A 17,248-nucleotide genomic window follows, 5' to 3' on the forward strand; every position below is an offset into this window, starting at 1 on the left:
TTTAGATATTTGAGCCACGCAGAATAATCCCTGTAAGAAAATTCCTTTTGGCTATTTATTGTAAATTATATTGAAGTAATGTATGAGACATAGTCCTTTTCTATTATTGTCGAAGGCTGTATTTCATTGGGAAAATCATCATGGATCTCTCTCTCTCCCTCCATCCCTCTCTCTCCTTCGATCCCTCTCTCTCTGTCTCTGTCTCTCTCTCTCTCAGAACATCCAGGGGAAGTTCTGCTCGCTGACCACAGACGCGGCCACCTACCTGGGAGAGGGACTGAGGGGCATAGGCACCAAGTTTGTGCGCTCCTCTCAGATGTTGACCACGTGCTCCGACTGTCCCACCATCTACATCGACGCAGACACTGTAAGTGTAGGGGTCACAAACACTGGCACGCCAGCAGTTTAAAATAATTTAAAATGCCACTTGGTGACAAGTTTTCTTCTCCCCTCCCCTCTCCTCTCCAGATCATGTCCTATGGTCTCCTGGAGAAGATGAAGTTCAGTGCGTTGGAGCTCCAGGAGTACTTGGACACTTACAACACCAGAGAGGAGTCTGCTGTGTCGGTATGGAAACTCTACGTACTCCAGCGCTTTGAAATGTTATCGTTTTTCTTGCCACATTTGAAACTATAAATTTACCCTGAAAGGCATATTGAGTGTATAATAATGTCTAATTTGTTGTTTTCTGCTGCCCTCCAGTGGCTGAGGAACTGTAAGGACACGTTTCCCAGATGTGCTGGTGATGGAGTGGTCACCTGTCAGCCAGGAGACTCCGAGGAGAAGGTCAGTCAACATTATACACATTACTATGTATTAGTGTCCGACCGATGTTTTTGTGTTCGATACGATAACTGATTTGAGAGAGGGTAATAACCGATATGCAGCCGATATAGTGAATTTTTGAGCTGGAATGAAAACAGGCCTTTTTCTGTGTGTATTGTGTAAAGATTTTGTACAGGTACAGTCACAGTGACACTAGCATAGACAGCTGCTTTCTTAAACCAATGACTTTATTCAAGACTTTTGAATTAGTCTGAGAAAAAGAGTAGTTTGGAGTGACACTACTACTACTAACAGCACCACTGGCATCACCATTTGGCACCGACAAAATAGTCTGTCTTTGAAATGAACTTCCAAACCAACAAGAGAGGAGCTTGACTCGAGCTTGATTTGAAAATAGCTAATCTACAAGCTCACTACTAATGTGACGTGCTATTTTCAAATCTAGAAAATAAGTTGGTAATAGTAAAAAGGTGGAATTCTTGTAACATTATCACACAAATCTTGTATGGGGGCCCCTGGCACAAAGTATTTCAGTCAAATACATTTGATAATGTTTAATTTAGGGGTCCTTGAGTGATTTGAGCTATGCAAAACAGACATAATAATTGTGTCAGCCTTTCGTGTTTTTATGAGGCTATAACTTGTCTGAGAAAAATTGGAGTTACACAAACACACTACTGACATGCTTTTTTTTTCATATTGGTCGCATATCGTTGCATATCGGTGCATATCGCCGAGATATCGGTGTGTCACTACTATGTATGTACTGTACCGAGGTCCTGGGTTAGACTTCAATACTTTTAAACAAACACTTAACACTGGGATTTTATCTATTGATTTATTGCTTCATCTATCTGTCTGTCTGTCTGTCTGTCTGTCTGTGTATGAATCATGGTATGGGAGTGTTTGCTCTCTTCTGCATGTGCTGACTTGACTGCTACGTTTACAGAGCACTAATTGAATCAGACAGAGTAAGGTTCTTGTGGGAGCCTACAGTAACCAGTGTTGTTTCATTACCAAGCATGAGTTTGATTGACCTTGTTTGTCTTCCTTTCTGACTGGCTCTCTCTCTCACATCGCTAACCTCCTCCTACCTCCTCTCTCGCCGTGCGTGCCGTGTAGCAAATGGAGTCTCTAGCAGTAAGTGTCTCTCTTCCACCTTTTCTTCACTTCACCGCCTTTAAAGCTATTTGACTATTTACTGCTTCTGGCCATCGAACTGCTTGTTTACCTTGCTAGCTTCCACCGTTATGGGTTAGTGTCCACCTAGGTGTTATTATTTCCTTTCCTGAGTGCAGTGTATGTTTTGAATCGTTTACGATGAGAGCGCCACATTTTTTGGAACCACCAGCGGCGTTGTGTAGCGCTGAGCAGGGGCCATCACCATGCTGTCTTGTGGTTACACATAAAGAGATAGCCCTAACTGACCATTACAGGTCTGTAACTCTGAGAGGGTACAAATGGAACCAAACGGACCCTTACGGGACCCTCTCGTACACTCTCAGAGCTATGGGGGTCATTGAAAATAAAACATTAAAGAACCGCTGCCCTAGTGGACTCATAATGTGCCATACATAGCGTCATAGTAAATCATTGTCATACATATTCTGAGCAAAAACCTGAACTTGACATTCACTAAATAGGTCTTATGATCAAAATAAGAACATTATGATGGTGTGTAAAAAAATTGCCACAGAGACATTTGTCCATGTACGGACATATTGATGACCCCTGGCGATAAGCCTTTTTTGCGTTCACGTGTGACATTTTTCTCTGCTCGAAGATTGAGCTGAAATATTTTCAACTTTTTTTTAGGCGAGCCCTTTGGCGTTTTCAGATGGGATAAAAAAAGCCTCAGTGGACACTTCATTTTGACTTGTACAGTCAATCGTCGTTGTCGGGTGGAAATCTTGTATGTCCAAAAACTTTACTTCCCAGGAAATGAAGAAAAAAAAGACATAAAAAGTTTAAACATAGAGATACAAGGTTTCTGCAAGAACGCAATGATATGAGTGTGTGTTAGCATGTGCATGCGTGTGTGTGCGTGTGTCTGTGTGCGTGCCTGTGATGTGTGTGTTGTACGCCAGTGGATCTCAAAGTGGATTCCAGGGACTGTGAGTTCCTTTAGGGGGGTCTAAATTGACCCATGCAAGTCTGTAACTCTGGAGTACAATTGTAACCATGATTTGGTTACATTTTTACACTGCCAGAGTTAAAGGGAGACCTTGAAATGTGAACGTTTGAGAAGCACTGTTGTACGCTAATCCGCTAACCTCCGTCTCCATAGCAACTGGAGCTGTGTCAGCGGCTGTACAAGCTGCACTTCCAGCTGCTGCTGCTCTTCCAGTCCTACTGCAAGCTGATTGGTCAGGTTCACGCCATCAGCGCCGTACCCGAGGTACGTACTGTAACACCACACTCACACACGCGCACACGCACACACACACACACACACACACACACACACACACACACACACACACACACACACACACACACACCACACTGCTGTAAGCTGTATTCTATTTTTGACGCAAAATGAGTAGACAAAGAGCTATCCCTATTTAATGACCATCACAGGTCTGCGGGTCCATTTGGTTTCATTTGTACACCATCAATTGTACACTCTTAGAATTATAGGGGTTCTTGAAAATAAAACGTTTGAGAATCACTGTCCTAGTGGACTTCTAATGTGCCATACATGGTGTTATAGTAAATCAGTGTCATACCTTATATATTCTGAAGAAAACCCTCATACTGACATTCAGTAATTGGGTCTCATGATCAAAATAAGAACATTATATGGGACATATTGATGACCCATGTCCCGCTCTGCCTCTAAGCTATGGAGAAGTTTAGACATTTTATTGATGACCCATTTAGGACTGGAAATCTGTTTCACTTTTAGATTTTAACTGCTTTAACCATTATTTCTAGCTTTATCTATAAAAGATAGCAGATCAACAAGCTCATAGTGAAGCACTGAGTGCCACGCTATGAGCTTGTAGATCTGCTATTTTAGTTTTTGTTATTTATTTTTCATTAACTATAATAATGCTGTCCTGTCCCGTCCCGTGCAGCTGCTCAACATGTCCAGGGAGCTGAGTGACCTGAAGGGCAGCCTGCAGGCGGCTGAGGCAGCGCTGGCCAGCGACCTGGAGCACGTGCACCTGGCCCACGCCAGCGCCCACGCCGCCCAGCTGGCTGCCATGGCCGTGCCCGCCTTCCCCACCTCGGAGGCGGCCGTGCAGGCCATCCTGGAGTGCCTGAGGAACCAGGAGTTCACCAAGGCCGTCCGCTACATCCAGGAGTGCAGGTGAGGAGGGATGGATATCAAATCACATGTGGATATTAGACTAAATCATGAGCTTTGTCTATTCAAATGTGATGCTATATTAATTAACTACTATTGCCGGGGTAGCCCCTGGAAGATCTGCTTGTAAATCTGTAGACCTGCTTGTATCTGCTATTTTCAAAATATTTGAATATCTGAAGACTTGTGAAATGGAGAATTCCGCATAATGAGTACTTCTAGTTTTGGTACCTTTAAGTATATTTTGATGCCAATACTTTGGTATTCAAAGTTTATTTGAGTAAAAGCAAAATACTTTTATGTGTGTTTCTACATTGCGGGATTGATACTTTTACATAAACATTAATACCGTAGTAGCCCATCACTGTTTATTTGTCAAATAAAAATATATAAAAAAATAAACATTTATAAAGTGGTTAACCTGTTCCTCTGTCCTCCCCACTACCACCACCAGGAGGCAGTGGCCCGGCAGCGTGTTTGGCGGCGGCTCAGAGAGCGAGGTGCAGACGCTGCTCAACGTGTACTTCCGCCACCAGACCCTGGGCCAGACGGGCACCATCGCGCTGGTGGGCTCCCGCCAGGACCTGGGCCTCATCTGCTGCAAGCTGCTGGAGCTCAACGGGGAGATCCGCGACATGATCCGCCGCGCCCAGGGCTACCGCGTGGTCACCACATACCTCCCCGACTCCAGCGCCTCCGCCACCAGCCTCTGACACGACTACCGCGGGCAATGGTGGGAAAAAGTACTCACTTTTTTTTTTACTTATGTAAAAGTATCAATAGAGGGAATGCCTACTGAGTTGCAGAAAACTACTTTCTGGCCTTAACAGCCCATACATCCAAACAGAAAAGTCCTATCTGATTGCATTAAACAACGTTAAACAATGTTAAATTCACTTTGCCTCTAGATTTGCCATTCACTTTATGCATGCACATACCCTCTATACCGCAATGCAGAAATGCTCTGTTACAAGTAAAGTCAAATGTCAAAATTCAAAATGGTACTTGAGTGAAAGTGAAAAGGTATCTGCATCAAAAAGTACTTAAAGTACCAAAACTAAAAGTAGTCACACTCATTAGGCAGAATGTCCTATTTCAAGTTTTCAAATGTAGGCCTATAAAAACTCTTTTGAAAATAGTAGATCAGCTATTTTCAAATGGCCAAAATGTATAGGGCTTAAGTTGTTAATTTATGTTTTGTGATCATTATCAATATACAATGTATCTAGTAACTAAAGTTTTCAAATAAATGTAGTGGAGTAAAAGTACACTATTTGGATCTGAGATGTACAGTAGTAGAGTATTGGATATTGGAAATTCTCCAGTAGAGTACAAATACCTCAAAATTGTACTCAAGTACATTACTTAAGTAAATGTAATTTTGTTACTTTCCACCACTGAAGTAAATGTCATTTTGTTACTTTCCGCCACTTACTACAGGAGCCCTCCGCGGACACCCCCACCTCCTCAGACCCCACCGCTAGCCTCCACCATCCCTCCAAGGCCGCCCCCTCCACAGCCTCCAGGCCTGCATGCAGTGTCACCACAGCCCAGCCACAGTCTCCCTGCCTTGTGGACACAGCAGCAGCCGTAGGAGACCCAGCTCCCTCGTACCTGCACCTCCTCCGAACGTCCTCCTGCGCCCGTGGGTCTCCCAGGAGGCTCCGGGAGGACCTTCCGCCCTCCCAGCCGCCGTCAGAGGCAGGTCCACGCCGAAAGCCTGACCTCACACCGACCACCGCCCTTCTTCCCTCCTCTCCATCGTCCACCGTTGTCGCAGACTCCTTCCCCAAACCCCCGGACCTGTTCTTGAACCCGGCGAACACGCCAGGGCCCGGCGCACGGTTTACCGCGCAAGCACATCCGGACGAGGATTATTATCATGGCGACGACAAGAGCGCTGATGATGACGTGGGTTCCTGGTGGAGAGCTTGTTCTCCTTCACACGCAGCAGCACGGCCCCTGCTGCGCGACGCCCACCGCGACAAACGCCCGTCGTCGTCTCTGCAGACCGTGGCGTCGGAGCCCACTCTGCTCGCGTCAGCGCGTTCCGCCGTTCCCCCGGTCGACCTCACGTCCCAGGGGTCCCGCCACCTCCCTGATGCTCCGTACCAACAACACTCTGCCCCGCCGACCCCTCCTGCGGCGGTCCGAGGCCCAGGCGTAGTCGTCCTGACCACGGGTCCTGCTCCCTCTCCCCGCCCACCTCTACTGCCCCGCCCCTCTGCCCAGGGCGAGGCAGCGGCGGCGTGGGGGTGTTGCTGTTCTCTCGGGGAGGGGGGCGGCGATGCCACGCCCCTGTCCGGCTACCTGAGGAAGGTGGGGAACGCCGCTCTGCCCCTGCTCAACGTAGGGGGGCTCCACAAGGACAAGCCATCTGACGTTCAGACCTGAGACCCCGAAGGGAAAAAAAAGAAAACGTCCCACACGTACAGAAAAGATGTTTCAAATTATTTGACCACTTGAACCCTACACCAACCTATAATGGAGGGAACATTCGCCAGAAATGGCCATGGTAGACGCTTGGCTATTTCTGGTGAAGAGATTTGGCGTAGATGTGGAAACAAGAGTCGGGTCTATTTCACAAGTGGGGTTTAAGTGGTTAAAATTGGCCCAAACATATATTTTGGGAATATACTTTGATTGGCCACTATACTGCAATATGTCCGAGATGTATTGTGAAAATGTATTTCCTGGGTTCAAAATATGTTTAAATATTGGCCATTTGTTGCGTATTTTGAAACATACCTGTAAAATAGTACAAAAGGTGGGGTTTTCTTTTCAGTACCGGACCTATGACCTATGACCTGAGGATCAACAAGCCTGATCCTGATCCTTTCAGAGCCAAACGCCACACTGAAATGACAATGACCAAACCCTCAAAAAGCTGCATGCAGAAGGAGTGACATTATCCCAGACACAGCTCAGATATTATCTCAAAGTGGAATGGGATATACCAGTGGTTCTCAAAACATTTTGATTTCAAGGACCCTCCATAACAATGAGAGCTTACAAATGGAACCGTTTGGTTTCATTTGAACGCTCTCAGGGTTACAGGGTCCTTCAAGGGTCCCCCGCAATGAACCACGAGGGTCCTTGGACCCCACTTTGAGAGCCAACAGGATATGTACTGTCTGTTGCGGTACAGTTTGGACCTGCCCAGTAACCTGCTGATATAAAGATGATACCAGACTAGGGGTTATAGATCTCTGTCTGACGGCTTAGCGCTGCTACTTACTGTGACATTAATGTGCTGAACACTGCTTGAGGGTCACCGGCCCCAAAATGTCGGACCCCCACTCCACTGATGAGGCCCTAACGAACACGCCTGACCCTGTCCTAAGCCTGCCTTGCCACAAGAACTGAAGGTGAATGACTGTGAAAAGGACTGACTGTGCTTCAGAAGAGTGGTTCCCGAATGTTTTTTTGTTTATTTCAAGGACCCTGAGTTTGATATCAATTAGGCCAGCGGATTTGATAAAATGTTGCTATCTCTGCGATCCCAGTCTACATCGTAAAATCCTCAAGTTTTAATTGAACTCTGAGAGTGTACAAATATGGTTCTGTTTGGTTCCATTCATGCATTCTCAGAGTTAAACGCCCGCAAAGGGGGCATTTGGTTCCCATTTGTACATTTTCTGAATTAGAGACTCATAAGGGTCCATTAGGGACTCCTCATTTTGGTCCCCAGACACAATGTTCAGAACCAGTGCTTTTGAAGGAAGCAATGAAGGAAGAAAGGCAAGGCAAGGCCAATAGGTGAGGAGTCAGGACGTATCTATAATAGCTGGTATTACCACTGGATACAGCGAGGGAACCGGCCCCATAACCGGAAGTACACAGAGCAACCACAGAACCCCTCGCTGATTGAATTCACATGTTGTTCTTGCACTAAGTTGAGTTTTCACTATGAGGGGTGGGGATTTACAGAAGGGAAGGGGGATGTTTTGCTGTCTTGTTTTTGCTACTGTGAGAGAAGGAGGGCGTCACTTTCAAGGACAAAGGGCCCGAGGCCAAACGCTGGAAAAGCCCCCCTTCTCTCAGATCTTTTTGAGTCTACTGTTTGAGAAAGTCCTTTTTATGATGGGAGGGGAGAGTGCAATGCATGATGGGCCAGATGAATGCTTTCTACTGTACCGCATCCGTTTTCTGTCCCCCTACACGCCTCTGACTGACTGATAGAAGACTGACGGATGCAGGATATTCAACCCTAGTTCTTTACGCTGTCCTTTGCTCTGTTTATACTCAGCTTGTGTTATCGTTGAAACCAGCTCTGTAGACTTAACAATACTGTCACGATTCTGCGGTACGTTTAGTCATGCTGTTCTTCTCTGTGCACAGGTTTACACACCAACCGCCTCTGCGTCGTGGTGACTTTGTGGTAGCATCGAGTAGCGAGTGTGTGGCACAAGCTATTAACGCTTGTCGCTGTCCTACACTTCCGTGACGTGTTGACCTTTACTGTACCGTGTTCACATCATGCAAGACGATGCCGCATGTTCACGGCCGGACATTTATTTTATTTGGTTTTGTCTTTTCTCTTGTCGTATCGTGACTATGATAGAGTCTCGGTGTTCGCATTGTACTCTGTAGCACATGTTTGTTTGTGTGTGTGTGTGCGTGCGTGTGTGGTGCTTAGTTACAGATACACTTTTAAGGGAAACATGCTGACATTCAGCGAACCTGCCATCCATGTTCAAAGCGTAACGTTGTGCTACTACTGTTCTAAAGTCTGACAATTCCCCCTCAGTCGGCCCACAATTCCTCTGTCTAGCGCTATTATTTACCCCGTTGCTGTACAAAAATATCCTTTGCCTATTTATATCAAGTCAACACTCATTCGACTTAGTTTTTATATTGATGTTAGTGTTCTCTTGGTTCAAGCCAATTGTAACTGCCATGCATGCATCTCCTTGTGTTCTGTATGAGGTGAGTTTGAAATAGGCCTATTTATTAACAGAATCATATTTTATCTGAAAGATATGTTTGTATGAGGTTCAAAAGGGAGCTTTAAGCTCACGCGGGTATGTTTTTCATTTTTTTCCTGTGTGGGAGAATGTGTGTGCATGCCAAACCAGAAGTTGCACATTTTTAAAAAGCTTTTTAGATGAAGATTCTGTGTAGTCGTTTTTTCACCTTGTAAATACTTTTACAGCCTTTGTGAAGTTGTTTTGAGTCGATGCAATGTACAATTCTGTGTCAAAGTAAAACATATCCAAATGACGCCATTTGCAGTTTATGCTTTATTTTTTACTTAAAGGAACTTGTTCTGCAAATTCCATGATTGTGTTACTCTAAGTTTATTCTTTACCACAAATCTTATGCAACTGAGATCTTTACATGTGAAGGCAAACCAACATGTCTACTAGAGACAGTGGCTGACTGATTCCAGACTTTGTCCAGTAAAAGTACAGGTCCATTTGTACACCCTATCAACCTGGTGTCCCTAGTTTTGGCAAGTAATTATAAAGCTCACAATCTCACAATGCAAGCTTGGTGTGAGCTTGTATATCAGCCATTTTTGCTATTCATTTTATGACATACAGTATAGGGCCAAGTGGAAAATAGCCTGTGTGAGGAACTGTCCAGAAGTACCCACAGTGCTTAATTTGTCAGTGAATAGGCTACACACGTTTTGTATATTTTTTACCTAAATGTACACACCCGCAACATTTGGCACATGTGGCTTATCAAACTAAAGAAAAATGCTGCAGCCAAAAGTCTTTGGATGAAAACATAAATGAACAAATAGCACTTTTGATTGACAGAGAAGGTCCCGGGAACTTGTTCCCCCACAGATTAAGCAGAGTACCCAGCTTTAGCTTCTGTCTTGGATAATACAACAAGCTCCCAGATTCTGTGACCATACAGAATTGGAATTCTTGATTAATGAACAGGTTGATTGACATCAGGGGTTAGAGTTGTAGACCAGTGGTTTGCAAACCTCAGCACGAGAGCCCAAAGAGAAATTGAATGTCCCTGTGACCCAAACTAGTTTGTTACCCATATAAATGGGTCCCTGCCCTCCATTTGGGAACCACTATTCTAGACTGACCCAGACTCAAGTCTTTGCAAAAGGCATAGTGACTGAGAGGTAGACTAATCGTTTAACCACTTTCAACCTGGCATCCCCATTTCGGGCATGTATAGTCTAGAATAGCTAATATAGCCCATCTACAAGAACTGTACATCCGCCGTAAACAGACAACACCATTATACAATGTAGAAAATATGACTTATGTGGTAAAAGGGGAAATACAAATAACCCTTGTAAATTGGAAGTAAAAAATCTTGTTGCCAAGCATGGCGCACACAAAGACAAGCTTTTTTTTAATGAGCTTTAATAGTTTTATTAACAAATTAATAGTTCACTTTCAGTTGGAACGATAAACAGAGACAAGAAAAACAAAAACAAATGCCCCCTCCCCAATGTAGATCCTGCACCAACGACTGCTGGCTGGCTTTCTACGGCTGGACTCACAGCTGCGTGAAACATCTTCTCAGTATCGCCTGAGAATGGCCACTGGGAACGCCGTACTAATGCATTGTCAATGGAAGGTTGTTTGGTTTTTTGTCGTTGCCGTGTCTCTAGCTCAAACGCAGCCTGTCTTTTGGCCAAGAGACACGGCAACGACAAAACACCAAACAACCTTCCATTGACAATGCATTAGTACGGCGCCCCCAGTGGCCATTCTCAGGCGATACGGAGAAGATGTTTCACGCAAATGTCTGTACAGCGCCTAAGTACTTGGGGAAAAGTCACCTGGCGTCCCGCCATCTAAATTAGTCTCAAATTAGACGGCTGAAATGAAAAACCAGTAGCAGACAGTCTCCATTAGTTTAGAACCACCAAACTGCTGACCAATCGTGGCTGGAAAGTCAACACCTCCCTCCTTCCCAGGTCTGTCATTGGAGTGAACTTCCCCTTGCTGTGAGAGAATTACAGTAGCCAATGTACCGTAGTCACAGATGTAATAAGCTACATGGCCCGCCCGCATGTGGCAAAATTACATGCCGCGATCTACTGTTGTACATGAGGATAGCAGCAGTGGACCCCAGCTCAGCCTGCCTTGTTTAGACGATGTATTTGAAGCTGTAGGTGGCGTCGCAGGACAGCCTCGTCCCTTTGCAGCGGCCGCAGAGGTCCTGGCGGTGAGGCCTCCTGGCGTTCGTGTGTCTCTGCTTCTTGTCACAGCAGCAGCTGGTCTGGGAGCACTCCTGTCAAATGGAGCGAGGAGAGGGGATTAAAATGGCTAAATGGAACCTATTGGCTTGGGGGGGGGGCTCACCATTACTGAAAATTAACGACGTGCAGACCGTGCAGTTCCTACTTTCTTGCAGTTTGCAGTAGGGATGCCCCGATCACGTTTTTTTTGCTCCCGATCCGATACCGATCAAATATTATTGCTTCCGATTCGATCCCGATCTTTCCCGAACCGATCTTTTGGCAAGGCATTAAGAAAAAAAAAATCTATTCATTCTATCACTTAGTGCAGCACTGAATCAACAAATTAAAAACAAAGCGTATGAGTAGTGTATAGTGATATAGGCCTACTAGTGCAGTGTTTCTCAAGCATTGTGCAGCGGACCTTTGGTGTGGCCTTTGAAATTTGGCAGTGAAGTCACGATTTAAGGACTTTTAAAACCTGTTTAATACCTCAAAGAATAAAATAAAATAGACCATTACAGCATCAAAAATAATCAACAAACTATATAAAAACTGGTAAAACATTGGCCATTTTTAAAGTTGGAACAAAATAAGTTAAGAACCAATTAACCAGTCTGCTTGAAAAGTATGCATCTGTAGCAGCTAGCTGACAGTGCAGAGAGACATAATTGCCTTCCTTTGATCCATTACAAGGGGCCATTACTACTTGGCATCAGCTGCCAGCTGGCATCAGCTGCCAGCTGGACACAGAGTCTGACACAATCACCTCCCCTCTGCAGGTCTCATTTCTCCAAAAGCCCTTGAATATGATTGAAAATGATTAAGGATTACTGTGATTATGGTAAGCTTACGTTTCATATCGCATTCACCTTACCTGTAACTTTCACTACTCCCAGAAAATATTTTTTTTCGATATTTTTTTCCCGATCTCCGATCTTATAAAAATGACCATATCGGCGGCCGATCCGATCACGTGATCGGGCAACACTAGTTTGCAGTGATTAAGGCCTTGCGTGAATTATGGGCATCACTTCCTGTCTTTCAATCCATATGTGATCTGTGTCAGTCAATGAGTAGGGATGGGTATCGTTCACCTTTTAATCGATACGATACCTTTTTCGATACCTGGGAATCGATATGATACCTTTTTCGATACCATTTTCGATACTTTTTATTTATTATTATTATTATTATTATGATTTGCCTTTTTCTATGGGCTATTTTATAGACGTTGGATCATTATCATAATAATAAACATTATAGGCTATTCTCGGCTATTTTCACAGTAACGAGTGTAGCCTACTAAAGCAGTCATTAAACTTTCAGTAGCCCAACTGTTACAGATGCGATCGGCAAGGGGTGCATTCAAAAGTATCGAAACAAGGTATCGTTCGTTTTTACATGAACCGATACTCGATAGTATCGTGTCAGTGAATCGATACCATTAAATGTATCGCCGACGATACCCAACCCTAATAATGAGGGAACAACTCCAGAATAGGAACAGTAGTTTTTGCCAGACCCAGGGGGTCGGCCTACAAAAGGCTTTGTCGGTCTGTCGGTCTGTCGGTCGGTCGGTCGGTCCCTCTTTTCCTCAGTGTGCCTGTGTTTGCCTCTGACTGCTCATCTGCCCCTCCCTTCCCTTGCTCGGCTGATTGCCTTGAGTGCCGTCACCTGTACAGGACCAGCTGAGTTGAGTTGGCTGACGAGCTGCTGACACTATAAATTCCTCAGCCCATCTACAAGCTCAGAAACATTTCCAGCTGCTCAGCCTATACAATCCTGTGTGTTCATGTGTTAGTTCAGTGCCATACTAGTGAAAACAGCCGATCTACAAGCTCTTGCTATTAAGTGTTGAAAATGTTCCGCCCCAACTCTTAAGGATCCCACGAGCTATAACAGCTGGAGTCTTGCACTCCTGCCAGCGTCACGCTTGCCGGACAGGTCAAAGGAGAGAGGCCAGACTAAGATTGATCCCCCCCCCCTGCATTCTGATTTTCATTGCGGGTCTGGCAGAACCAGGTGACCTGGTCTAGTTTTAATATAAAGTGTTTAGGGAATTTAGTCAATTTACACACCTTACAAATGAGGGACTCCACTTTGTAGGGGTTGAAGCCCACCTGGCATTTCCTGCAGAACTGTTTATAGTAAACCTGGAGTTTGAGATTTAAAAAAAAAAGGCAGTGGAGACATTCATTTTTCTTTTTCTGATATTTGAGTTCACAAAAAATGTTTAAAGCACTATATTTGTATAGTAATACTTGCTATATTGTGTTTGTTCAGTAACAGGGGTGTCTCTCCAGCTCTTTTATGTTTCATCACTTCAATTTCCAATATCACTCGTTTAATCTCAACCTGAAAATGCATTTTCTGTTTAATAAAGAGCTCAACTGAAGAGGCGTGGGGATTCCTGTTACTGAACAAACACAAAGACTATAGCAATGCTTATCAGAGAAAATAAAAGAGTGTAGGTGAAATAGGTAAAAAGACAATACCTTGCTGGTTCCAGAGATGCACCAGACATAAGCACTCTCCCACCGGATGTTGCACTCTTTGCAGTGGAAGAACCCATATTTCTGCTCCAGAAACTGTTGGAACACCGAAAAGTCATCGTCATTTTAAGAACGTATGGTTTATTTTGGAATGGATTATTGTTTAGAATCATACATTGTTTGAACACAAGCATGTGGAACAAATGAAACCAAATGGACCTGTAGTATATAGGCCAATGAAAATGGATTTTAACCAAAGGGTCAATTTGTACATCAGTTAAATTAACACTCAGGGTTTTAGTGTTTTTTTCTGTACATTAACCTCCTTGGGGGTTTTAAAATCACACACCTGAAAATTGAACCTTTTAATTGCCCGATGGAGGGGTTTGTTGCTCCCATCAGTCAGTTCATCCTCGTCTGTCTCGTCCGCCTCGGGATCACTTTGGTCGTGCTCTTCATCTTGGCTTTGATCGGTCCTCTCACCATCATCATCATCATCATCATCGAAAGACGGCGGTTTCACCGACTTGAAGAGGATCCTGCGGTCGAACAGAGGGGAGTAGACCGACAGCGGCCGGGAGAAGCGCATGCCACTGACCGGAGTCTTTAAAAGGTAGGGCAAGTGATATGGTTTGGTTAGAACAAAAAGGTTTGTGTTAAAAGGTTAAAGCACTATTTGTGATGGTACTCATTGCTATAGTGTTCAGTAACAGGGGTCTCCCCCGTCTCTCCAACTTTTTAATAAACAGAAAATACATTTTCAGGTGTCTGACAAATCATCAGGCAATCAGCAGAGAGTACCCATTTATCAGCTTAGATTTTATAGTGTTTCAGCTCCAATTGTGTCAGCTCATTACTTCGTGTCATCATCACTTCTAATTTTCGTTTTATCTGTATCCTGACAGTTCTCCATCTCTCTGATTGGATAACATTGCTATCCCAATGAACCTGAAAATTCATATTCTGTTTAATCAAGTGCTCGAGAGACATGGTGACTCCTATAACTGAACATTAACACCCTAGCAATGAGTACTATCACAATATAGAGCCATTTAACACTTCTTTTAATCAAAGACAATCACCTACCTTTAATATAGTCAGCGGCCTGCCTTTGTACAGCGGAGGGGTGGGAGCCACCGGGTCATCTTCACCCGAGGCCTTCTTCGGGTGCTGGACGTCGTGCATCTCGTGCAGCGTCTTTGGCCCGAGGGAGCACTGGACCCCCGCGTCCACTCTGGCGTTCACCTGGACCAGAGGTGGAAAGTAACTAAGTACATTTACTAATATCTGGGATTTTTAGTGCTTTTCTGAGTACACCAAGTCGCTTTACACATGTGGCCTAGGGAGGAGCGTAGGTAAGAGCAACAACTTTATTAGGAAAAACCAAGAAAGAAAGATAGTTTAAGTACATTTATTTAAGTAGTAGTAGTAGTAGTGTTAAGGTATTTGAACTTTACTCGAGCATGTCCAATTTCCAGTACTTTTACTTCACTACATCTCTGATCCAAATATTGTACCTTTACTCCACTACAATTATTTGAAAACTTTAGTTACTTTGTAGATCGATTATTATTACAAAACATATACATTAAGCACTAGGCCAGTTGAAAATAGCTCAATAGCTCAGCATTGTGAGCTTGTAGATCTGCTATGGATATATTATATACATTTGAAAACTGGAAATTGAACATTCTGCAAAATGAGTAGGCCTACTTTGATACCAATACTTTTACTCAAGTAGCCTACATTTTGAGTTCCAGAGTTTAAAGTGAATGGCAAATCGAGTGGCAAAGTGAGTTTAACATCGTGTAATCTCATCTGTAATGCAATCAGGTAAGACTTATCTGTTTGGATCATATGAGAGGGTTTTGTTTGTAAGTAGTTTTGCCACTCAGTAGGCGTTCCTGCATAACTTCCAGGTATGATGATGATGATGTCACGAGCATGCCCTCTACTTTGCCGTATTGATACTTCTACAAAATAATGCGAGTAGCCTACTTTTCCCATTTCCCCACCACTGACCTGGACGCCGCACTCTTTCGTGTTGGCCTTCTTGTTACCGGGACGAGGCGGCACTGGCAGCAGGGGCAGACTGGGGTTGATCTGTGCCAGGAGAGCCTTGTAGAACTCCATGTAGTTCAGACCCTGGACGGTCAAGAACGGGCCGCCGTCTCCCCGGCTCTTGCTGCCCGGCCCCCAGCCGCCATGGAACGGGTTGATGGCGTGGATGCCCTCCTGCTGCTGGGTTCCAGTGATGTTGTTGTGTGGAGGACACTTGAACCCCTCCATCGTGTCGCTGCGCCGCCGCAGGCATGTTGCGCGCTCTTATTTGTGGACTCTCAAGGCGCACAGCTTTTCCCATCAGTCTGGAGTTTTAATTGACAAATTGATAACAGTTGTGCGGACCTCGCCCAGAGATAGCCTACTGGTAATTCCCTTATTGTAAATTGTGTTTTTTCCCTTTCTCTCTTTCGTTTAATGTAATGGAGCCTAGTGTTTATCAGATATAGGCCTAATGTGATTTTTTTTAGCCATAAATTATAACTCTTGTAGAGAACTTTTATTTTGAAGACGTTTTCTCTCTACACGTCTTCAACATAAAAGTGCTCTACAAGAGTCATTATGGCTATTTATTTGTAGCTACTTTTTTTTTTAATTAAAAGAAAACTATATTTTATATAGCCTAGGCATATAGCCTATTTATTGTTAGCCTATTCTTGATTGTGTAAAAACTAGTGAGACAATAGGCTACATACCCTTGATAGGCCTTCTATACATTACTCCAGAAAATGTAGAATTCAGGACTTTTACTTGTATTACAGAGTAGGCTATTTCTACATAGCAGTATTGATACTTTTACTTAATATTAAAGTAAGAAATGTGAGTAGACTTTTTCCACCACTGCAATCAATCAATCAATCAACGAGTGCTCCAGTCTCTCGCCACCTCGCCCTTTAAATGCTGTGTTGGGAAAGTGTCATACCATCTCTCCACTCCAGTCATCTGCCTGCCCTGGAAGCATCAGCTGAGCTGAGTTACCGAACTTACCGTTCATAGCCACAACGTTTTATTCACCTATTTATTTCAGTAAGTAAACCTGACAAGAAAACACAACACAACACAGCAGAGCAGAGCAGAGCAGAGCAGAGCACATATTTATAATATTGATTCATTTCAGCCGCGAGGTTTTGCATAAGGCAAGGTCTTGTTTGTAAACGCGAGTTGACTATTGTGTAGCGCACAGTGATGTGAAGTAGGCTAACTAAGTACATTTACTTAGTACACTCTACTAAAGTACAAGTTTGTGGTTGGCTACTTTTATTAGTATTAACAGTATTTACTTCTACAGTACTCCACTAGGCCTACATCTCAGAGGAAAATATTGTGCCTACTCCACCACTACAATTCTAATCCACTACACTAGGCCTACATATCAGAGAAAACATTATACTTTTACTCCACTTCAATTATTTGAAGTTACTAGTTACT

At 44.0% G+C, this 17,248-nt stretch overlaps 2 protein-coding genes across 2 annotated transcripts in view; one reads left to right on the top strand and one right to left on the bottom strand.

The window, feature by feature from the left end:
• Positions 1-4,812, top strand: part of fryb (furry homolog b) — a gene marked incomplete at its 3' end in the record, with an annotated part of 132,656 nt that extends 127,844 nt beyond the window's left edge. Inside the window, exons 60-65 of the mRNA XM_080748498.1 lie at positions 218-367; positions 469-567; positions 703-786; positions 3,074-3,184; positions 3,867-4,102; positions 4,554-4,812. Of these exons, the coding sequence (XP_080604624.1) occupies positions 218-367; positions 469-567; positions 703-786; positions 3,074-3,184; positions 3,867-4,102; positions 4,554-4,812 (939 nt within the window). The remainder of the gene's footprint in view (positions 1-217; positions 368-468; positions 568-702; positions 787-3,073; positions 3,185-3,866; positions 4,103-4,553) is intronic.
• A 6,361-nt stretch (positions 4,813-11,173) lies between these two features.
• zar1l (zygote arrest 1-like) lies at positions 11,174-16,048 on the bottom strand (the record flags this gene model as incomplete). The annotated part of the gene is made up of 6 exons (XM_080749443.1): positions 11,174-11,317; positions 13,346-13,420; positions 13,763-13,855; positions 14,109-14,363; positions 14,846-15,004; positions 15,782-16,048. 6 exons carry the CDS (start codon positions 16,046-16,048, stop codon positions 11,174-11,176), a joined length of 993 nt encoding a protein of 330 aa, XP_080605569.1.
• Positions 16,049-17,248: the final 1,200 nt, after the last annotated feature.

The sequence above is a fragment of the Nannobrachium achirus genome (genome assembly GCF_963921795.1).
Source record: "Nannobrachium achirus genome assembly, chromosome: 19".
NCBI classification, from domain to species: Eukaryota; Metazoa; Chordata; class Actinopteri; order Myctophiformes; family Myctophidae; genus Nannobrachium; species Nannobrachium achirus.